The sequence below is a fragment of the Rhinatrema bivittatum genome, chromosome 3, assembly GCF_901001135.1.
Source record: "Rhinatrema bivittatum chromosome 3, aRhiBiv1.1, whole genome shotgun sequence".
In the NCBI taxonomy this organism is placed as follows: domain Eukaryota; kingdom Metazoa; phylum Chordata; class Amphibia; order Gymnophiona; family Rhinatrematidae; genus Rhinatrema; species Rhinatrema bivittatum.
The window spans coordinates 277181345-277199225 of NC_042617.1; the positions used below are offsets into that span (position 1 = coordinate 277181345).

Here is a 17881-nt window from a genome sequence, read left to right on the forward strand (position 1 = left end):
CCAACCGAATGAAGTATCATGCAATTCAAGTTTATTTAGAGTAGTGCCAGCAAACCTAGCATCACGGATTGCAGGGACAGTTAAAAGGCTCTCTCCAACGTCTACTCTCCTGCACCCCCCCCCCCCCCGAGGGAACAACCAACAGGGCCCTTTTGTCCTCCCTTCTAATGGTTTCAGCTAAGGCTAACATGCATGAGACTTTGCGCATTCAGCTGCTCTGCCCCCCAAATATGGACCAATTTACCTCTCCAACTGCACTGGGAAACTTGCTGCTTCACCTGGAAGATCAAGGTTTGGCTCTTTAACCAAGGCTTCCGCTAGGCTCCACAATAGAGACTCACCTTGATCCAAAGCAAGTCTTCACCCACTTCCGGTCTAACAGATTCTTAACAGCTAATACACCACTAATCTCTCTCTCTCTCTCTCTCTGCTTTGAAGTATAATGAAAGGCAGAATATAAATTAGAAAACTATATTCCTGTATGTATCTATTACTTATGTAGTCACTGCCAGGTTACTTATAATTTGCTTTGCACCTACCTTTAAGAAAGGAGGAATATCAGGTTAAGAACAAAAGAACATAAGAACATGCCATTCTGGGTCAGACCAAGGGTCCATCAAGCCCAGCATCCTGTTTCCAACAGTGGCCAATCCAGGCCATAAGAACCTGGCAAGTACCCAAAAACTAAGTCTATTCCATGTAACCATTGCTAATGGCAGTGGCTATTCTCTAAGTGAACTTAATAGCAGGTAATGGACTTCTCCTCCAAGAACTTATCCAATCCTTTTTTAAACACAGCTATACTAACTGCACGAACCACATTCTCTGGCAACAAATTCCAGAGTTTAATTGTGCGTTGAGTAAAAAAGAACTTTCTCCGATTAGTTTTAAATGTGCCCCATGCTAACTTCATGGAGTGCCCCCTAGTCATTCTACTATCCGAAAGAGTAAATAACCGATTCACATCTACCCGTTCTAGACCTCTCATGATTTTAAACACCTCTATCATATCCCCCCTCAGTCGTCTCTTCTCCAAGCTGAAAAGTCCTAACCTCTTTAGTCTTATATACATTATATAGATAGATAGTCTTATATACATTATATAGATAGATAGATGTTGTATAGGTGATACAAGGGGGAAAGGCCCATTCAGCTTCCCTATTACATTGATCTTTCCTGCTCCTTATTAAATATACATATTTATATGTAAATTAGGAGCACGAAGAGTTCCTTTCCCTTTGCATCATCCACATCACAAATTGACATGGTTGGTATACTATCGTGAGGTATTTTATCACCAGTGACATCAAAAAACCACACAGACCAAATCAGATGCAACTATAATATAATTTGTTAAAGTTTTGCCTATATGGCTCTTTTCAGGGACATAGGGCAAATACTGAAAGAATTTATGGGGTAATAATTGAAACTGAATGCTTATTTTATGCAGGGTGGGTTTTGTCATGGCTTCTGCGCAGGTCTCAAGTGCAGCTTCATATTAAAGTCACGCACCTGGCCGTACATGCTGCCCAGCGGCGCCCAAATGCACCACGTTTCAAAAATAAGCTAATAACCTGCTTCTGCCAGCGTCTTTTCTCACCTTTCCCACCGCAGTCTGGCATCACGTAGCCATTGGCATCCTCCTCGGTCTCAGGTGTGCTGGCCCTGGCAGGCAGGCTCTCCCGCTGAGACAGGTAAGCGCTGTCCTGCCGCGAGCGGTGGCCACGGCTGAGGCTCCCACAGGATGACAGATCATTCTCCGAAGCAGTGCCGCACCCCTCCGAGGATTCCGAGAGGGTACGGCCCGTGGACTCCTTACGAGGGCGCAGCGTCTGCCGGGAGCCCAGCTCCAAGCCGTGCAGCGTGCTCTGGGCAAGGCAGAAAAGGGAGACATACATTTGAGCATTAGGAAAGGGCTTTGCCATTCTTTTATAGAAAAAGAAACCAATTAAGTGTCATGTCACATGAACACTGCGCTCTATGAGTCATTAATCTGTGGAGACAAGAGTAATAATGATGGAGAGAGAAAATTTATGCAGGACCTACCAACGCATGCTGAAGAATTACAAAGCAACTCTTAAGACAGGAACAAAAAAACAAAACAAAAACAAAAGGGCAGCATTCATGAACAGAAAGCTGTCTGAAATCAAGGAGGCCATAGACAATATTCTTCTGGAATATATCAACAGGATTTAAACCAAAAACCAAAACTGATTTAGTAGTCCTGAATGGTAAAATCTTGGACTTCCTATCCGTCTATAAAAAAAAAAAAAAAAAAAGATCAAACCTGAAGATCTCACACCAGATCAAAAAACAATGCAAGAGAAACTAAACCTGCTGAAAAATAAACATCCATTATTCATCCTATTAGACAGGAAGTCAAAGAATATCTCCTGAGACAAACCCAGAAAAGTGTATGTACAGGGAAGTACTAGTTAAATTATCATTAACCCGATTCTTCAGCCTGGCCATTTCTCTGAGAGATGGTTAAGGGTTAATAATACCAAATGTATAGACACCACTAATCCAAAGAAATCAGAGAGGGATTTGTGTTAACAGTAATATCCTCAACAAATGAGTACTAGAAGTCTACCATATTTCCCCATTCGGAGAAAATTTCTGCATGGTTTATTGACTTTTGAAAGCATTTTCTTCTATTTGACAACCTAGTTTGAATCTCTGGAATCTGGGAGAACCTATGGTTCAGTTACATCCAGGAATTCAATCAGTCAGCTAAAGGGGAAGACACAAAGCCGACAAGAAACCAGAAGCGACGCCCAAAAAATTGATAACGGACAAGGGAAAAAAAAAAAAAAAAAAAGGTACACACAAGCTTCTTTTAAAAAAAATAAAATAATCGTCCCCACAATGCCAAAACACCAATTTCATCAATAATATCGCAGTAGGCGGAAACCTCACGAATCGATCGGCAAAAAAAAAAAAAAAAGACTCCCAAATCCAAAACATCCAATGGAAGAAAAGGGGGGAAAATCGAACCAAATAGCCAGCTCCAACCCCGGAAACGTGACGCTGACTGTTATGTAGCCATCTACACCCCCCCCCCCCCCGAAAGTGCTTTATTCATGCAAAATTCCTTCATATCAAAACTTTTAAATCAAGAAGAGCAGCAAGCGTACCCAGATATCCCTTAAATCTCTATTCAAATTATGTCTAGAAGGATCTGGGATACTTATGTCAGGCGGCTTTCAGTAATGGGCAACCGCTCACCCCTTTCCCCAGTCTGCTCTATCAGGCACTTTCCCCGCAGGGCTTGCGTCGAGCGCCTTTAAGAGATGGGAGAAGCTTGCACCTTCCCCAGTCTGGCATGTTGCTTTGAACAGAATAGGGTACTTGGTTTTGATCAACTGCAAGAGGAATACCAATTACAAGAATCTGACTTTTTTTTTTTTTATATCTCCACGATCGAGCATTTTCTGGACCAGGAGGAGCTACAGGCAGCTATGATTAGGGAGAAAGGTGGGTTTGAAATTTTGTGTGGGAAGGGGCAGTTGGTTAAAAATGTCTCATTTCCAAGATATATATATATATATATATATATAAATAAACTTCTCGGTGTGCCCTTAAAAGGAAAACCGAAACATGAGCTTTCATGGGGGGGGGGGGGGGGAGATTTTAATTGTAAACCTCGCTGGTGAGAAATAGGATGAGATAAGGGAGAGTGTAACAAAATCTTCTATATCAGCTAAGATACTTGAAAATTGTTACAAAAAGTTTAATTTTAGGCTCGCCCAAAGTTCTGGCGCCTACGCTGCAGCCCCCAAGATCTCGTCGCAGGCTTGGCACAGTTGGAGGAAGACGTTTCTTTCTGCGGCCATGAACTAGTTCGTCAGTTGCGCAGGAGAAAAGTGGAAAAAACCTTGACAGGAGCCTGGAGATGAGGATGAAGAGGGGAAAAGAAGTCACCACCAGCGAAGCACAGCACGTGCAAATGGCCCTCCAGCCAAAGAAACAAAATCTCCCCAATCTTGACTCTGGCCCAGCAAAGTCTTTGAAAGGGTGCTTACAAGTCCAAGATACCTGAATAGAAACTTTAGAAAAGCTTGTACATTTTGTATATCAGGAAGAGATTTGGGGTTTTTTTTATTTTAGAAAGTTGGCATAAGTTCTATGCTCCATGAATGGTGGTAATATACCTTCACAGCAACTTCCTGCAAAAAGATGCAGGGCCTTGTGAATGAGACCGTGAAAGGGACGGTCCCATGGGATCCCGAAATCTTTCTCTTTTGTGTTCCAATAACAAAATTAGTTAGGCAAAATGCGATGGCTGCAAAATGTGAAATTGCTTTGCATGGGAAAAATGAAGATGTACTTCCCTGCATAAGCCTGTTTATAATGTTCATGAAATGGAATACTTAACGGGGGCTCTGAGGAGAGACACAATACCAGTATTCTAGTCTTGAGGGAAATCCTTTGAGGGATGGATTCTGGATAGGGGGTGATGGCTATATTCAGGTACTTTTTTTTTTTTTTTTTTACTTTTAATGAAGGTTGGGGGTGGGACAGGGATGATAACATTGATAAAACTGTATGCCCTTTAACTGGCTTTTGCAGAAACTATATTTATTTATTTTTATTTATTTAACATTTTTTTTTATATATACCGACATTCGTTGGGAAGATCATATCGATTTACATGGAACATTAAATTAGCGAAACATAGCTTTACAGGGAACACAATTTAAAAAATAATATCTGTAACAGATAGCATGGAAATTAAATTAGCTTAACTCTGTTGGCATTGTTGTGAAGTTCTGTATTAGTGCATTTTGTTGTAAAGTAGGTCAATAAAAATCTTTTATTTAAAAAAAAAAGAGAGAAAGGAAAGAAATCACACCCATACTGGCATCCCAGCTAGTGCTTTATCGCATCCATTGTTTCAGAGATCTTCTGCCTCAAGGGTCAAAAGTCTGTTGGTTTGTTTCTCTTCAAATTCAGAGGGAAAAAAAACCCCAAAATCTCAAAATAAGATTAAACTGACAGCACAAATTGATATACACATTCCTAGAAGGATACTGGGCAGACTGCCTCACACCCTCTCAATGGAAGACAACGCCAATCTGACTTAAAAACTCAAGAGTAAATCGATGTAACCACCACACACTTCATTTGATTGCTGATCCTTTCAAGTCAATTGAGGGGGGGAAGGACTCACAGACCAATGTAACCATTTCTGACCATTATTTTCAATCAAATAACCAGATACACCACATAATGTTACTCCATAAGCAACTTGCACAAACTTCATTTATAATCAAAGTGGTACCCAACACACTCTTAAGCCATAACAAAAAAACACAAGCAAAATATAGCCTTACTAAAACCACAGGACAATGTGGGCAATACTACTTAGACAAAACAAGCAGAATTATTACATCTCACATTGCTACCTAATAATGGCAAACTTGTTAACTCCAATAATGCTAATGCCATAGTTATTCCGCTCAGTATCCTGCACAAAGACTCACAAAGCTGCCCACGCAAAAGGTGTGGGAGAGCAAAGTGCCAAATCATACACACCGGGGTAGATTTTCAAAGGGGTACGCACCTAAGATACGCGCGTACCCCCCCGAAAACCTACCCCAACCCCCCCCCCTGTGCGCGCTGAGCCTATTTTGCATAGGCTCGGCGGCACGCACAAGCCCCGGGACACGCGTAAACCCCGGGGCTTTGCAAAGGGGGCGTGTCGGGTGGGCGGCACAAATTTTGGGGCGGGGCAGGAGGCATGTCAGGGGCGTGATGCCGGCCCGGGGGCGTGGTTGAGGCCTCCGGACCAGCCCCCGGGTCGGATGATAGCGAGCCAGCAGCCCGCTGGCGCGCGCAGATTTACGCCTGCTTTTGGCAGGCGTAAATCTGCCAACAAAGGTGGGGGGGGGGGGGGTTGGTTAGGTAGGGGAAGGTGAGGGGGGGGGGAAGGAAAGTTCCCTCCGAGGCCGCTCCGATTTTCGGAGCGGCCTCAGAGGGAACAGGCAGCACGCGCTGGGCTCGGCGCACGCAGGTTGCACAAATGTGCACCCCCTTGCGCACGCAGACACTGGATTTTATAAGCTACGCGCGTATCTTATAAAATCCAGAGTACGTTTGTTTGCGCCTGGTGCACTAACAAAAGTACGCATGCACGTAAATTTATAAAATCTACCCCACCATGTATAAGGGCCACAAATACCTCTAGATTCCCCAAAGAAACCTGTATCAAATCGGGTGGCCAACTCCTGTCCTCAAAAACCAGAAACAGGCCAGGTTTTCAGGATCTCCACAATGAATATGCATGAGATTTGCATACATTGTAAGCAGTGTATGCAAATCTATCTTATGTGGCTCTTGAACTGGAATTAGCCACCCCTGCAATAGAGTGTACAATAGTGTAAATAAAACAACAAAAAACAAGGAAGCAACTGTTTTATATAACAGAACCTATCCATATCAAGACAGTGCTTACCCATCAGATCTTTGGGGCCAATGCAGTAAGACATGCATTGAAAACGAGTGCTCATATTTTCCTAACGCGCGTGCAGCCACATCCCCTGGGCGCCCGATGCATTACTTAAATGAGGGGCTGCGTAAAATAGTAAGCTCTAGGGGAGAACTGTACGTCCCTGGCGCTCAAATGCATCGGCGCCTACAATTGCATTGGGCGCTCAATACGAACATCCTTCTTTATCCTGCTTCTGGACGATTTTGCTGAAGATGCCATACCTAAGCGCCCCTTGATATAGGCATTTAAACTGTACGTACAGAAGAATTTTTTTTTTTAATCAAGCCAATATACATTTATTTTTCAACATGCAAGCAGTAAATTTAAGTGTCACAACAATACTAAGTAGGAGGAACCACAGAGGACTGTATTTTTTAAATTTCTCATGAGCCCTTGACTCGTGGATTTACTCTATTCCTCCTCCAGGTAGGGGGGGGGGGGGTTGTTTATAGCCAATAGTCTCATCTACATGGAATTTATATGCGATGGGCGCTATCGGCTACACGTTTGTGCACCAATCACCTTATTGCATTGGATGCTAGTCTAGCGCATCCAAAATGCGCGTCCAAATACACGTAAACCTGTGCGCTAGGCTGGACGCATTTTATTGCATCAGCCCCTTTGTGGGGCAAGAGAGGCGAAACTCTAATGCTTGAATTAATTTGTTTTTACGCAAACCGTAGTTTGAACAAAATGAACAGTGTGGGGAGAGCGATCATGTGTGACCAAGACAGGAGGGAAGGGAAGAGAAGAGAAAAGCAGTGAGCTTCTTTATTCGGGGGCATCAATCAGCAGATTGTCTAAATGACATCAGTTTTAGCAAGGGACCTACAACAGCCCCTTAAAAACAGAAGCCCACATTGAGAAAGCTGGCAAACAGGAAAGTTACCTGGATACGTATTCTGCTGAACGTACATGGCTAAAGTTATCTGGGGATCTTTAGGCTAGGCATTTGTCCAACAAGACTAACTTTGTCCAGGCAATGCTGAATATCAGAACTGTCTGGACAAAGTGAGACTGCACCCTGGAAACATCCCCACCACCAACTCTTTTTAACTTGTGAGACCCGGAGACGGGGCATCTAAATGGCAGATGCAATTTAATGCGGACAAGTGCAGAGCAGTGCACGTAGAGAAAAATAATCCCAACTACAGGTACATGATGCTGGGTTCCGTGTTAGGCGTCTCCACACAGGAAGAGGAACTTGGAGTCCTTGTGGGCGATACCTTGAAATCTTCGGCTCAGTGTGCGGAAGCGGTCCAAACAGCAAATAGAAACGTTAGGAATTATTTGGAAAGGAAGAGGGAACAAAACTGAGACTATCATAATGGCCTTTGTATAGATCCATGGTGCGACTGTACCCTGGGTATTGTGTGCAATTCTGGTTGCCCCATCCCAAAAAGGACATAGCCGACATAGAAATGATAGAGTGAAAGGCAACAAAACTGATAAGGGGGATGGAAAAGCTCCCTTATGGAGAAAGGCCAAACAGATTAGGGCTCTTTAGCTTGGAGAAAAGATGACAGAGGATATGATTGAGATTCATAAATGAGTGGGGTGGAAGGATAAAAAAAGGAATGGTTATTTACCCTTTCAAACAACACTAGAACTAGGGGACACCAGCAGATTTAAAACAACTTGTAGGAAGTCATTTTTTCACTCAGTGAACAGCCAAGCCATGAAATCTGTTGCCAGAAGACGTGATCAAGGAAACTAACATAAAGGGTTAAAAAAAAAAAAAAAAAAAAAAAAGAACTGGCCAAATTCTAAAGGAAAAGTCCAAACAAGTCATTAGGAGGGCTGAGCTTCCATTTTTTTTAACGACATTACCTATTTTGGTTCTTATCATTTCTAAACTGTCATGATCAAAAAAGTCACAAAAACTCATTTTATTTAAAATGTTCATATTGGGGTGGATTTTTAATGCCCTGCTCGCGTAAATCCCGGGCGGATTTACGCGAGCAGGGCGCGCCTATTTTGCATAGGCCGCCGGCGCGCACAGAGCCCCGGGACGCGCGCAAGTCCCGGGGTTTTTTAAAAAGGGGCGTGAGGAGGCGTGTCGGGGGCGTGGCGGAACGACGCGGCGTTTCGGGGGCATGACGTGGCGTTTCGGGGGGGGTGACGTGGGCGTGGTTTCGGCCCGGGGGGCGTTCCGGGGGTGTGGCTGTGGCCTCCGGACCAGCCCCCGGGACCGGAACACAGACGGGGCAGCCGGGCGACGCGCGCAGATTTACGTCTGCTTTTCGCAGGCGTAAATTGTGCGATAAAGGTAAGGGGGGGTTTAGATAGGGCCGGGGGGGTGGGTTAGGGAGGGGAAGGGAGGGGAAGGTGGGGGGAGGGCGAAGGAAAGTTCCCTCCGAGGCCGCTCCAAAATCGGAGCGGCCTCGGAGGGAACAGGCAGCGCGCGCAGGTTGCACAAATGTGCACCCCCTTGCGTGCGCCGACCCCGGATTTTATAAGATACGCGCGTATCTTATAAAATCCAGTGTACTTTGTTTGCGCCTGGTGCGCAAACAAAAGTACGCGATCGAGCAATTTTTAAAATCTACCCGTTAGTGTGCACTTTTTGAGTTTGTGCGTACTTACAACTCACATAGGGGGTAATTTATTTATGAACATTTTATATTCCACTTTCCCCCCCCCACAGTTGGTCTCACGCAAGCAAATCCTATGGACAATTCAATGGCATATATATATATATATATATATATATATATATATATTGTAGCAATTTTCAAAAGCCCTCTTACTCAGGTAAAGTGCAGTTACACGTGTAAAACCCCATTTTAAGCTTGTAAACGCTTTTTAAAATCAGGCCTATAGGGTGTACTAACTCGAAGGGCTAGTAACTCGCGTACACACATTTGCGCGCATACATAGGCCTGCGCCCAGGGACGCAGCCATTTTATAATATGTGCGCACATTTGCACGCGTGTTATAAAATAGCCTGCCCATGTGCTCGTGGGCGCCCGCTTGTGCATGCAAAGCCCATGTCTTCCACGTAAATTGGAGTTTATAAGGGGTGCGCGCTGACACCATTCCCAGTTCGTCCCCAGTTTACCCAGTTAAAGATAGGTCTTCCAACCCCCCCCCCCCCCAGTTAGCCCCGACCCTTAACACCCCACAGATCTGCCTAGTTTTCATTTATGTTTAACTTACACAGCCTCCATTGCAGAAGTAAAGTTACATTGCAGGGAACCTCTGCGCTCACTGGGTTGCGTAAGTTATTTGTGCGCGCATCTCAGGTTCATGCCTGAAATGCTCATGCCCCACCCAGACCACGCCCATGTCCTGCCCCCTTTTGCAAACTTTCGAGAAGCGCATGCTGTAGCATTTAAGCATGTATCTGGGCGCTTTTTAAAATGCAGAGGGGTACCTGCCCGACTTATTTGCACATCCCCTAATTAATGTGCACATCAGGCTTTTAAAATTCACCTCTTAGTATGCACTAAGGGTAGATTAAAAAAAAAAAAATACACCCGTGCGTCCATGTGCATGCATGTTATAAAATCCTGGGTGGAGCGTGCAAAGGGGTGGGGGTGGGTCGAATGACATAAAATCGCGCGGCGACGAGATCGGGGCCTTCCCCAGTTCCCTCCCAGTCCGCTCCAATTAAGGAGCGGACTGGGAGGGAACTTTCCTACCCCTTCCCCTCTTCTCCCCACCCTCTAAACCCTCCCCCTTTTTTTTTTTTTTTTTTTTTAAAGCTTTTAAGATGCAAGTTACCTGCATCTCCGGTTGTCAAGAGGCATAGACAGGAATAGTCTTAGGCTGTCCACAAAGAATATGCATGAGATATATTTGCAGACAATGGAGGCAGTGTATGCAAATGAATCACCCACATCATGACTTCTTATTCTAGAGTGTCTTTTGCACCTTAAAGGTTTTGCTTCTTTTGCATTTATATGTTTTAGGTATTTGAATTATCTATGGTGTCTCCCCTTTCTTTCCTCTAGGGTATAGAGATGTAGGTCCTTAGGTGATTGTGGTCCTAGGGTGATTGTGTTACGAGCGCGCGCGGGCGCGGTCGTCGTAAGTGGGTGGTGGTGAGCCCTTGGGCCACGGCAGGACTCAAGGAGGAGCCCCAAGCCACACCGTGGGAGGTGAGCTGAGCAGGCAGGGTGAGCCAGGCAGGCAAAAACAGAAGCAGGGAGTCCGACCCTCAGCCGGACCTGCATGCCCATGGTAGCCAACACGGGGAAGTTGACTAATGAACAGTCCTCCGACTGTTCCCGGCCCTTTCGGACCTGCCGCAGGGAACGGCAATGGGCAGCCGGCCGGACAGAGGCGAGGGCTGACAGAGTCCTTAAACAGAAGACATCAGACGGGGCAGAATGCAGGCTGAAGCAAGACGGAGACATCAGGACAAGGGCTGAAGCGAGACACAGGAAAGATCCAGGCGAGCAGGAACTCCGATGCTGGGATACTCACATCCGAAGCCCCCTCGGCTGGCAGAAGCTCAAGAGCCCATGGGACTGAATCCCTCCTGTTGGCCACTCCAGGGCCCAACAGGACAGAAGGCTCAGGAACCAGATTGAGGACGTAGGTCAAGGCAGAGACAGGAAGACATCCGGGCAAGGGCTGAAGCAGACACTGTAGACAAGGCTGGACGGAAACATTGCACTGTCCATCAGGGCGCCCTACTCAGCCCACCCGTGGGACTGAGTCGCGGGACCACCCTGTCCCAGACACGCCCTACACAGCCCAGGAAGGCTGGTCGCGGACCACGCTGATGAAGGAGGGTGCAGGGAAACTCCAGGCGAACAGGAACTCCGATGCTGGGATACTCACATCCGAAGTCCTTACGGCTGGCAGGCACAGGAACAAACATCTAGGCAGAGACACTGGACAGGGATCCATCAAAGCATATGATGATCACGGAAGACCTGGATCAGCAAGGATACAGACGACTGTAGACCTGATCCGAGGCCTTTGCAAGTGAACAGAAAGTCCTTAAATACTGGAGGTAGAAGGCAACTCCCTGGGAGGAGCTTGCCAGGACCGCCCACCGCTGGTCCTATAAGTCAGGTGGAGAGCTGCGGGCCAGCCCCTAGGAGAAGGGCGTCGCCAAACAGGAAGTCCAAACGCTGGCATGCAAGCCACAGGCACAGCTAGGCCTCTCAGGCCCTGGAGCAAGTCCCGGATGGAACACAGGCCCTGGAGCTGTGTCTGCTAGGCCTCCAGCCTGTAGTGCTGTCTCTCTTGGGCCTCCAGCCCTGTAGTGCTGTCTCTCTTGGGCCTCCAGCCCTGTGACTTTGAGTCTCCTGGGCTTGCTGCTGCTGCCTGCTGGTCCATGCTGCTGCTGCTGCCTGCTGGTTCCGCTACTGCTGCTTCCTGACTTCCAGCCTCCGCTGCTTTTTCGGCCACGTGTGTCTATCGTGGCCTCTTGTTTTGTCGCCCCTCTACCTTCCCTTCCTTGTGTCCATGCTGGTAGTCTCCGGCGCCCTCGCAAGGGGCTGCTGGGGTGCAATGGATTCTCCTTCCCTTTCTGTCGTTGTCTGTTTCTCCCTGTTTCTTTAAGGGGCGGGGCGGCCTTTGGCCGCCCCCGCCTCCTCCCCACCCACAATAGATGGCAAGCAAGCCACAGGCACAGCTAGGCCTCTCAGGCCCTGGAGCAAGTCCCGGATGGAACACAGGCGAGGCCCAGGCTTCAGAGCGGCCTCCAGAGGAAGGTAAGAGACCTCCTGTAGCGCAGCAGCAGGGGGGATCGCAACAGATTGTGCCTGGTGATCCTAAGGTAGTGAAGCAATGTGACAAGGCAGTAGCTAAAGCCAGAAAGATGCTGGGCTGCACAGAGAGTTATAATCAGCAGAAAAAGGGAATTGATAATGCCCTTGTACAGGTCCTTGGTGAGGCCTCACCTGGAGTATGGTGTTCAGTTCTGGAGACCTTATCTCAAAAAGGAGAGAGACAGGATGGAGAAAAGCCAGAAAAGGTGGCCAAAATGGTGTGGGATCTGTATTTGAAGACTTATGAGGAGAGGCTGAAGGATCTAAATATGTACACCCTGAAAGAGGGAGGTGCAGCGGAGATATGATACAGACCTTCAGATACCTAAAAGGTTTTAATGATGTGCAAACTTCAAACCTTTTCCGTTGGAAAGGAAACTGAACTATGAAGCTCTAGTGGGTATGACTCAGAAACAATATCAGGGGATATTTCTTCATGGAGAAGTGGTGCATGCCTGGAAAGTCCTCCCAGAAGAGGTGGTAAAGACAAGAGCAGTTTATGAATTCAAAAGGGCATGGGACAAACACTGCAGATTCCTAAAGGCTTAAAGAAAGGGATGGTGTAAAATTTCTGCATGGGGGTACCTGCATGGAATGGCATTACTATCCTTAACAGAATGCAAGGGGGTACCTGCACGGAACGGCATTACTATCCTCAACAGAATGCAAGGGGGTACCTGCACGGAATGGCATTACTATCCTCAACAGAATGCAAGGGGGTACCTGCACGGAATGGCATTACTATCCTCAACAGAATGCAAGGGGGTACCTGCACGGAATGGCATTACTATCCTCAACAGAATGCAAGGGGTACCTGCACGGAATGGCATTACTATCCTCAACAGAATGCAAGGGGGTACCTGCACGGAAGGGCATAACTATCCTCAACAGAATGCAAGGGGGTACCTGCACGGAATGGCATTACTATCCTCAACAGAATGCAAGGGGGTACCTGCACGGAACGGCATTACTATCCTCAACAGAATGCAAGGGGGTACCTGCACGGAACGGCATTACTATCCTCAACAGAATGCAAGGGGGTACCTGCACGGAACGGCATTACTATCCTCAACAGAATGCATGGGGGTACCTGCACGGAACGGCATAACTATCCTCAACAGAATGCAAGGGGGTACCTGCACGGAATGGCATTACTATCCTCAACAGAATGCATGGGGGTACCTGCACGGAACGGCATAACTATCCTCAACAGAATGCAAGGGGGTACCTGCACGGAATGGCATTACTATCCTCAACAGAATGCAAGGGGGTATCTGCACGGAATGGCATTACTATCCTCAACAGAATGCAAGGGGGTACCTGCACGGAATGGCATTACTATCCTTAACAGAATGCATGGGATCATATGCAGAGTGTGGCAGTTTCTACAATAAGCACATTGCTGGGCAGACTAGATGGACTATTTGGTCTTTAGCTGCTGTCATTATTTTACATTTACATTTATTGCATTTATAAACTGCCTAACATTAAGAAGACCTAGGTGGTGAACATAAAACATACACCATTTAAATCAAGAATAATAGAAAAACAGCATTCATTTAAAATCAAAATAATAATGTGTTGCATAAAAACAAAATAAAAAAAATAGTAACTTGAAAACATAAAATTAATATGAATAATAATCAAATAGGTAAAATGGTAATAAATTAATCATAAGCTAGATTAAATAAAAAGGTCTTAATTAGTTTTCTAAATTGAGGAAGTGAATCACAAAGTCTGATTTCAATTGGGAAAGAGTTCCTTAGAGTTGGTGATGCAATGGAGAAGGCGCATTTGGGAGTAGTGCTGAGTTTGGCGAATTTTGGAGATGGGACATCAAGTAAACCTCTTTGTGAAGAACAAAGTAGTCTGGTTGGCTGGTAAAATTTGAGGATAGCATTGGCCCAGTGACATTTTTGCTCATTGAGAAGTTTGTGTACAAGCATTCAGATTTTGTATTTAATGAATTTGTTGATGGATAGCTAGTGTAAATCTATTAAAGTAGGAGTGATGTGTTCTTATCGTTTGGTACCAGAGATTAGGCAAGCAGCAGAATTTAATAGAAGTTGTAGAGATTGGCATTTCTCAAACACATATCAAGTGTATAAGCTATTGCAGTAGTCAATAATTGGAAAAATGGATGCCTGAAGCACAATGCGAAAATCTGATGAATGTAATAGTTTTTTGACATTAGTGAGTACACGGAGTCTGTAAAATCCTGGTGAAATGACAAGCTTAATTTAAGAACAGAAAAGAGAGTGTTGTCGATAAGAAAACCTAAACTACGAATATATGTCTGAATGGGATAAAGTTGACCTCCTAAAGTTATGGATTTTTCGTTGAAGGTTGAGTGAGGACTGTGTATGAACAGGAACTCAGTTTTGGACATGTTAAGTGATAACTTGTTGTGTTTGAGCCAGGAAGTAATAGCAGAAAAGCAGATATGAAGATTGTCAATGCCAATAACAAATTGTATGTCATCAGCATACAGTTTGTAACATGCAGTCAACGAGGAAAGAATTTTGCAGATGGGGGATAAGTATGTTAGAGGGCAGAGGAGACAGTTTAGCCCTGTGGAACACCAGTTTTGATATGTGAATGAGAAAAACTTCTTTGTTGAACTTGATGGACTGAGAGCACTGAGATAGATATGAACGGAACCATGTTAGAACTATCCCGTTAAGGCTGAACTCCTGTAGACGATACAGTAGGATGTTATGATCGACTGTATCGAAGGCTGATGAAATGTCTAGAGAGACCAGCAGATATTGTCGATCAGAATCAATGCCACGTCTGAGTGTATCTATCAGAGACAAGAGAAGAAGTTCGGTATTCAGACAATGTCTGGAGCCATATTGATGAGGGTCAAGTAAGTCATGTCTGTCTAGATGATGTGTGTACTGCAGATTCTAAAATTTTTTAAATGAAGGCTAATGCTGAAATCAGTCTGTAGTTTGTTGGCTCAGTTGGATCAAGGTTTGTTTTTTTTTTAAGGAGTGGACGAACAACTGCCTGTTTCAAAAAAGCGGAGACCAATCCTTCATTAAGGGAGAGATTAATCAATTTGGAGATGATGGGTGCAATACTTTTGATGCAAATCTTGCACTCTTTAGGTAGCTTTCTCAAATAATATCAACACCTTCTGAAGTAATCCTAGGAAATGCCAGAGATTTACTAGGACAGGACATAGAAACATTCCTTTTCATCCCATCGGATAATTAGTCTAAAGTATAATATGTTTCTGGTTTCTGCGGTCATAGATACCTGGCGAGTCCCACTGAGTGGGGTCTGTTTCATCGGGATGTACCCTGAGGAGGGACTTTGAAGGCTCTGACTCTGAAATTAGAAAGCAGAGAGTCAATATTTCATCTCCAAGTTGTTATAGCCCCAGGGCTGGATTTTGGGTTGGGCGAGCTGGGTGGTCACCGGGGGCACGGTGAGCTGGGAAACACCCAGCATCATTCATCCCACAGTGGCATGCCCACGGTGGATCTCATCCTACCATGTCCAAAGAGACCGGGGAGGGAGTATTTTTCACCCAGGGCACCATTTGCCCAAAATCTGGCCCTGTATTCCCTACTATCTTTGTGAAAGACAAGGTATTACACTGCAGGCTCCAACTCAGAAATGAGTGTACAAGGGCTCATTAAAGGGAATGCCACAACTTCTCCCACTCATCTCTCCCACATCCCCCCTTACCCTGGAGTAGCTGATCTTTTGCTGGGATGCAAAGAGGCTGGTAGAGATGTTGAGTTCTTCCTCTTCCAACTCAGACTCTAGTTCCAGGGTCTCCTCCTCCTCCAGTTCCTTCTCACTCAAGGCAGGCTGTTCCCCGGGCAAGAGTCCACTCAGGTGGCTGCTGTTCCTCTGGAGACAGACAAGAAGGGAACTTGGATTCAAACAAACAACAATCAACATGGGCCCTGACTTTTACGGTCTGAGGTACTGATTTGCAGACATAAGGGGGAAAAAAAAAAAAGTAGTACAGGACTGCTTCTACGGGCAAGTCCATAAGCAAAGCACGTCAAGCAGCACCGTCTGAATTCATTGAGTAGCGGTATAAAAATTTTTTTTTTTTAATACATTTTCAAGAAACTCAGCATTCATTAAAAATGTTGCTAGCAGAAATTTTTTATGGGTTATTATAAGGCTTGAGTATAATTGCATGGAAAGGCAGTTACTATCCTTAAGAGAAACATGGAGATAACCTACACAGCACAGCAGATACTACTACCATAAAAAGCTTGCTGGGCTGACTGGATGGATCATTTGGTCCTTTTCTGCAAGAAATTGAAGTGCATTACTGGGTACACAAGCAGACATGGGATATCCCACACTAAGCTTTGACCTGGACACCCTCCACCTCAGCCTGCCCCCACTACCACACACTCCCCATGCTGAATGGGTTTCATGACAGCTACTTACTTTTTTATTTTTTGAAGGGGAGGGGCATCAGTTGTTTTCTACCCAGAATAATGTATCATTTACTCACCTTCACTACCAGATAGCGCGGTGGGTCCCGGGCCATGCGGGTGAATTCGTTTGCCAGCTCCTTAAATGTTGGCCGAATGTTCTCATCGATCATCCAGCCTGCAAAGCGCAGGGGAAAAACCCCACAGTTAGTCTCTCTTGGATGAACAGACTCCTGCCACCACGTTCCTGTATGTCTCATAATATACCCCATGCGTGTCCCGTTTTAGCAGGAGGTGAGACTCACATTTCACCATCACCATGTACACATCAATAGTGCAGATCTGGGGCTGGGACAGGCGTTCCCCTTTCTCCAGCAGGTCCGGTATTTCCGAGAGATGAATGCCCATATACGGCTCCGCACCAAATGTCATCATCTCCCACAGTGTCACTCCTGCAGAGAGAGAGACAGGATTGTCAAGAGAAAAAAAAACACCAGTGTATCTCATCACCTTTTCCCACTGGCAGGCAAGTAAGCAAAGAGTGATCGTCAGCATTAGCAGTGAGAACCTCAAGGGCACAAAAAACAGCAATCCATAACCAGAGCTCCGCTGGCTAAAAAACAAGCATTAATAGGAAGTGCTGAGAAATGATGCAGGATCACCAGCTACTGGGGGGAGTTCACAGTTCCTGCAATCCCAGCTTCTCCCAGCAAGTGGTACTGTAGCGAAAGGTGCAAGAGTGTTGGCTGTGGAGGGAGCTCACGGGACCTTCAGTCCAAGCCTCTCCCAGCAGGTAAGAAATGGTGGTATACTACGCAGGGTTAAAGATAGTACTGGCTGCTGTTAGTTGGGGTGGCGGGGGTAATACTATTAGGTTGGTACTAATTAGTGTATGTTGATTATAGTTAATGGTCATACTCACCATAGCTCCAGACATCACTCTGATGTGTGTATTTTCCAAAGTGAATACTCTCCAAAGCCATCCATTTAATTGGTGTCTGTTTCAAAAGGGGACAAACACAGCACACTGCATTGTAAGATGACTGCTCACTAAATGCCAACTACAATGGAATATCCACAGAGCAGAGACCCCTCCCTGAGGGTGGAGTAAGCAGCTCTTGTAAAATCAAGTTCTTGCAGCACACAGTATCTGAAAATGGTTCCCAAGATCTCTTCAGTTTAGTGTGGCCAAAAAAAAAAAAAAAAGTGACCTTATTCAGGATAGTGCCCATGCCCGTCACCTTGGC

At 45.6% G+C, this 17881-nt stretch overlaps 1 protein-coding gene across 1 annotated transcript in view; it reads right to left on the reverse strand.

The window, feature by feature from the left end:
* Nucleotides 1-17881, reverse strand: part of ERBB3 (erb-b2 receptor tyrosine kinase 3) — a 202624-nt gene that overhangs the window by 3770 nt on the left and 180973 nt on the right. The window contains exon 27 of the mRNA XM_029594738.1: nt 1601-1868. Coding sequence (XP_029450598.1) covers nt 1601-1868 — 268 coding nt within the window. The remainder of the gene's footprint in view (nt 1-1600; nt 1869-17881) is intronic.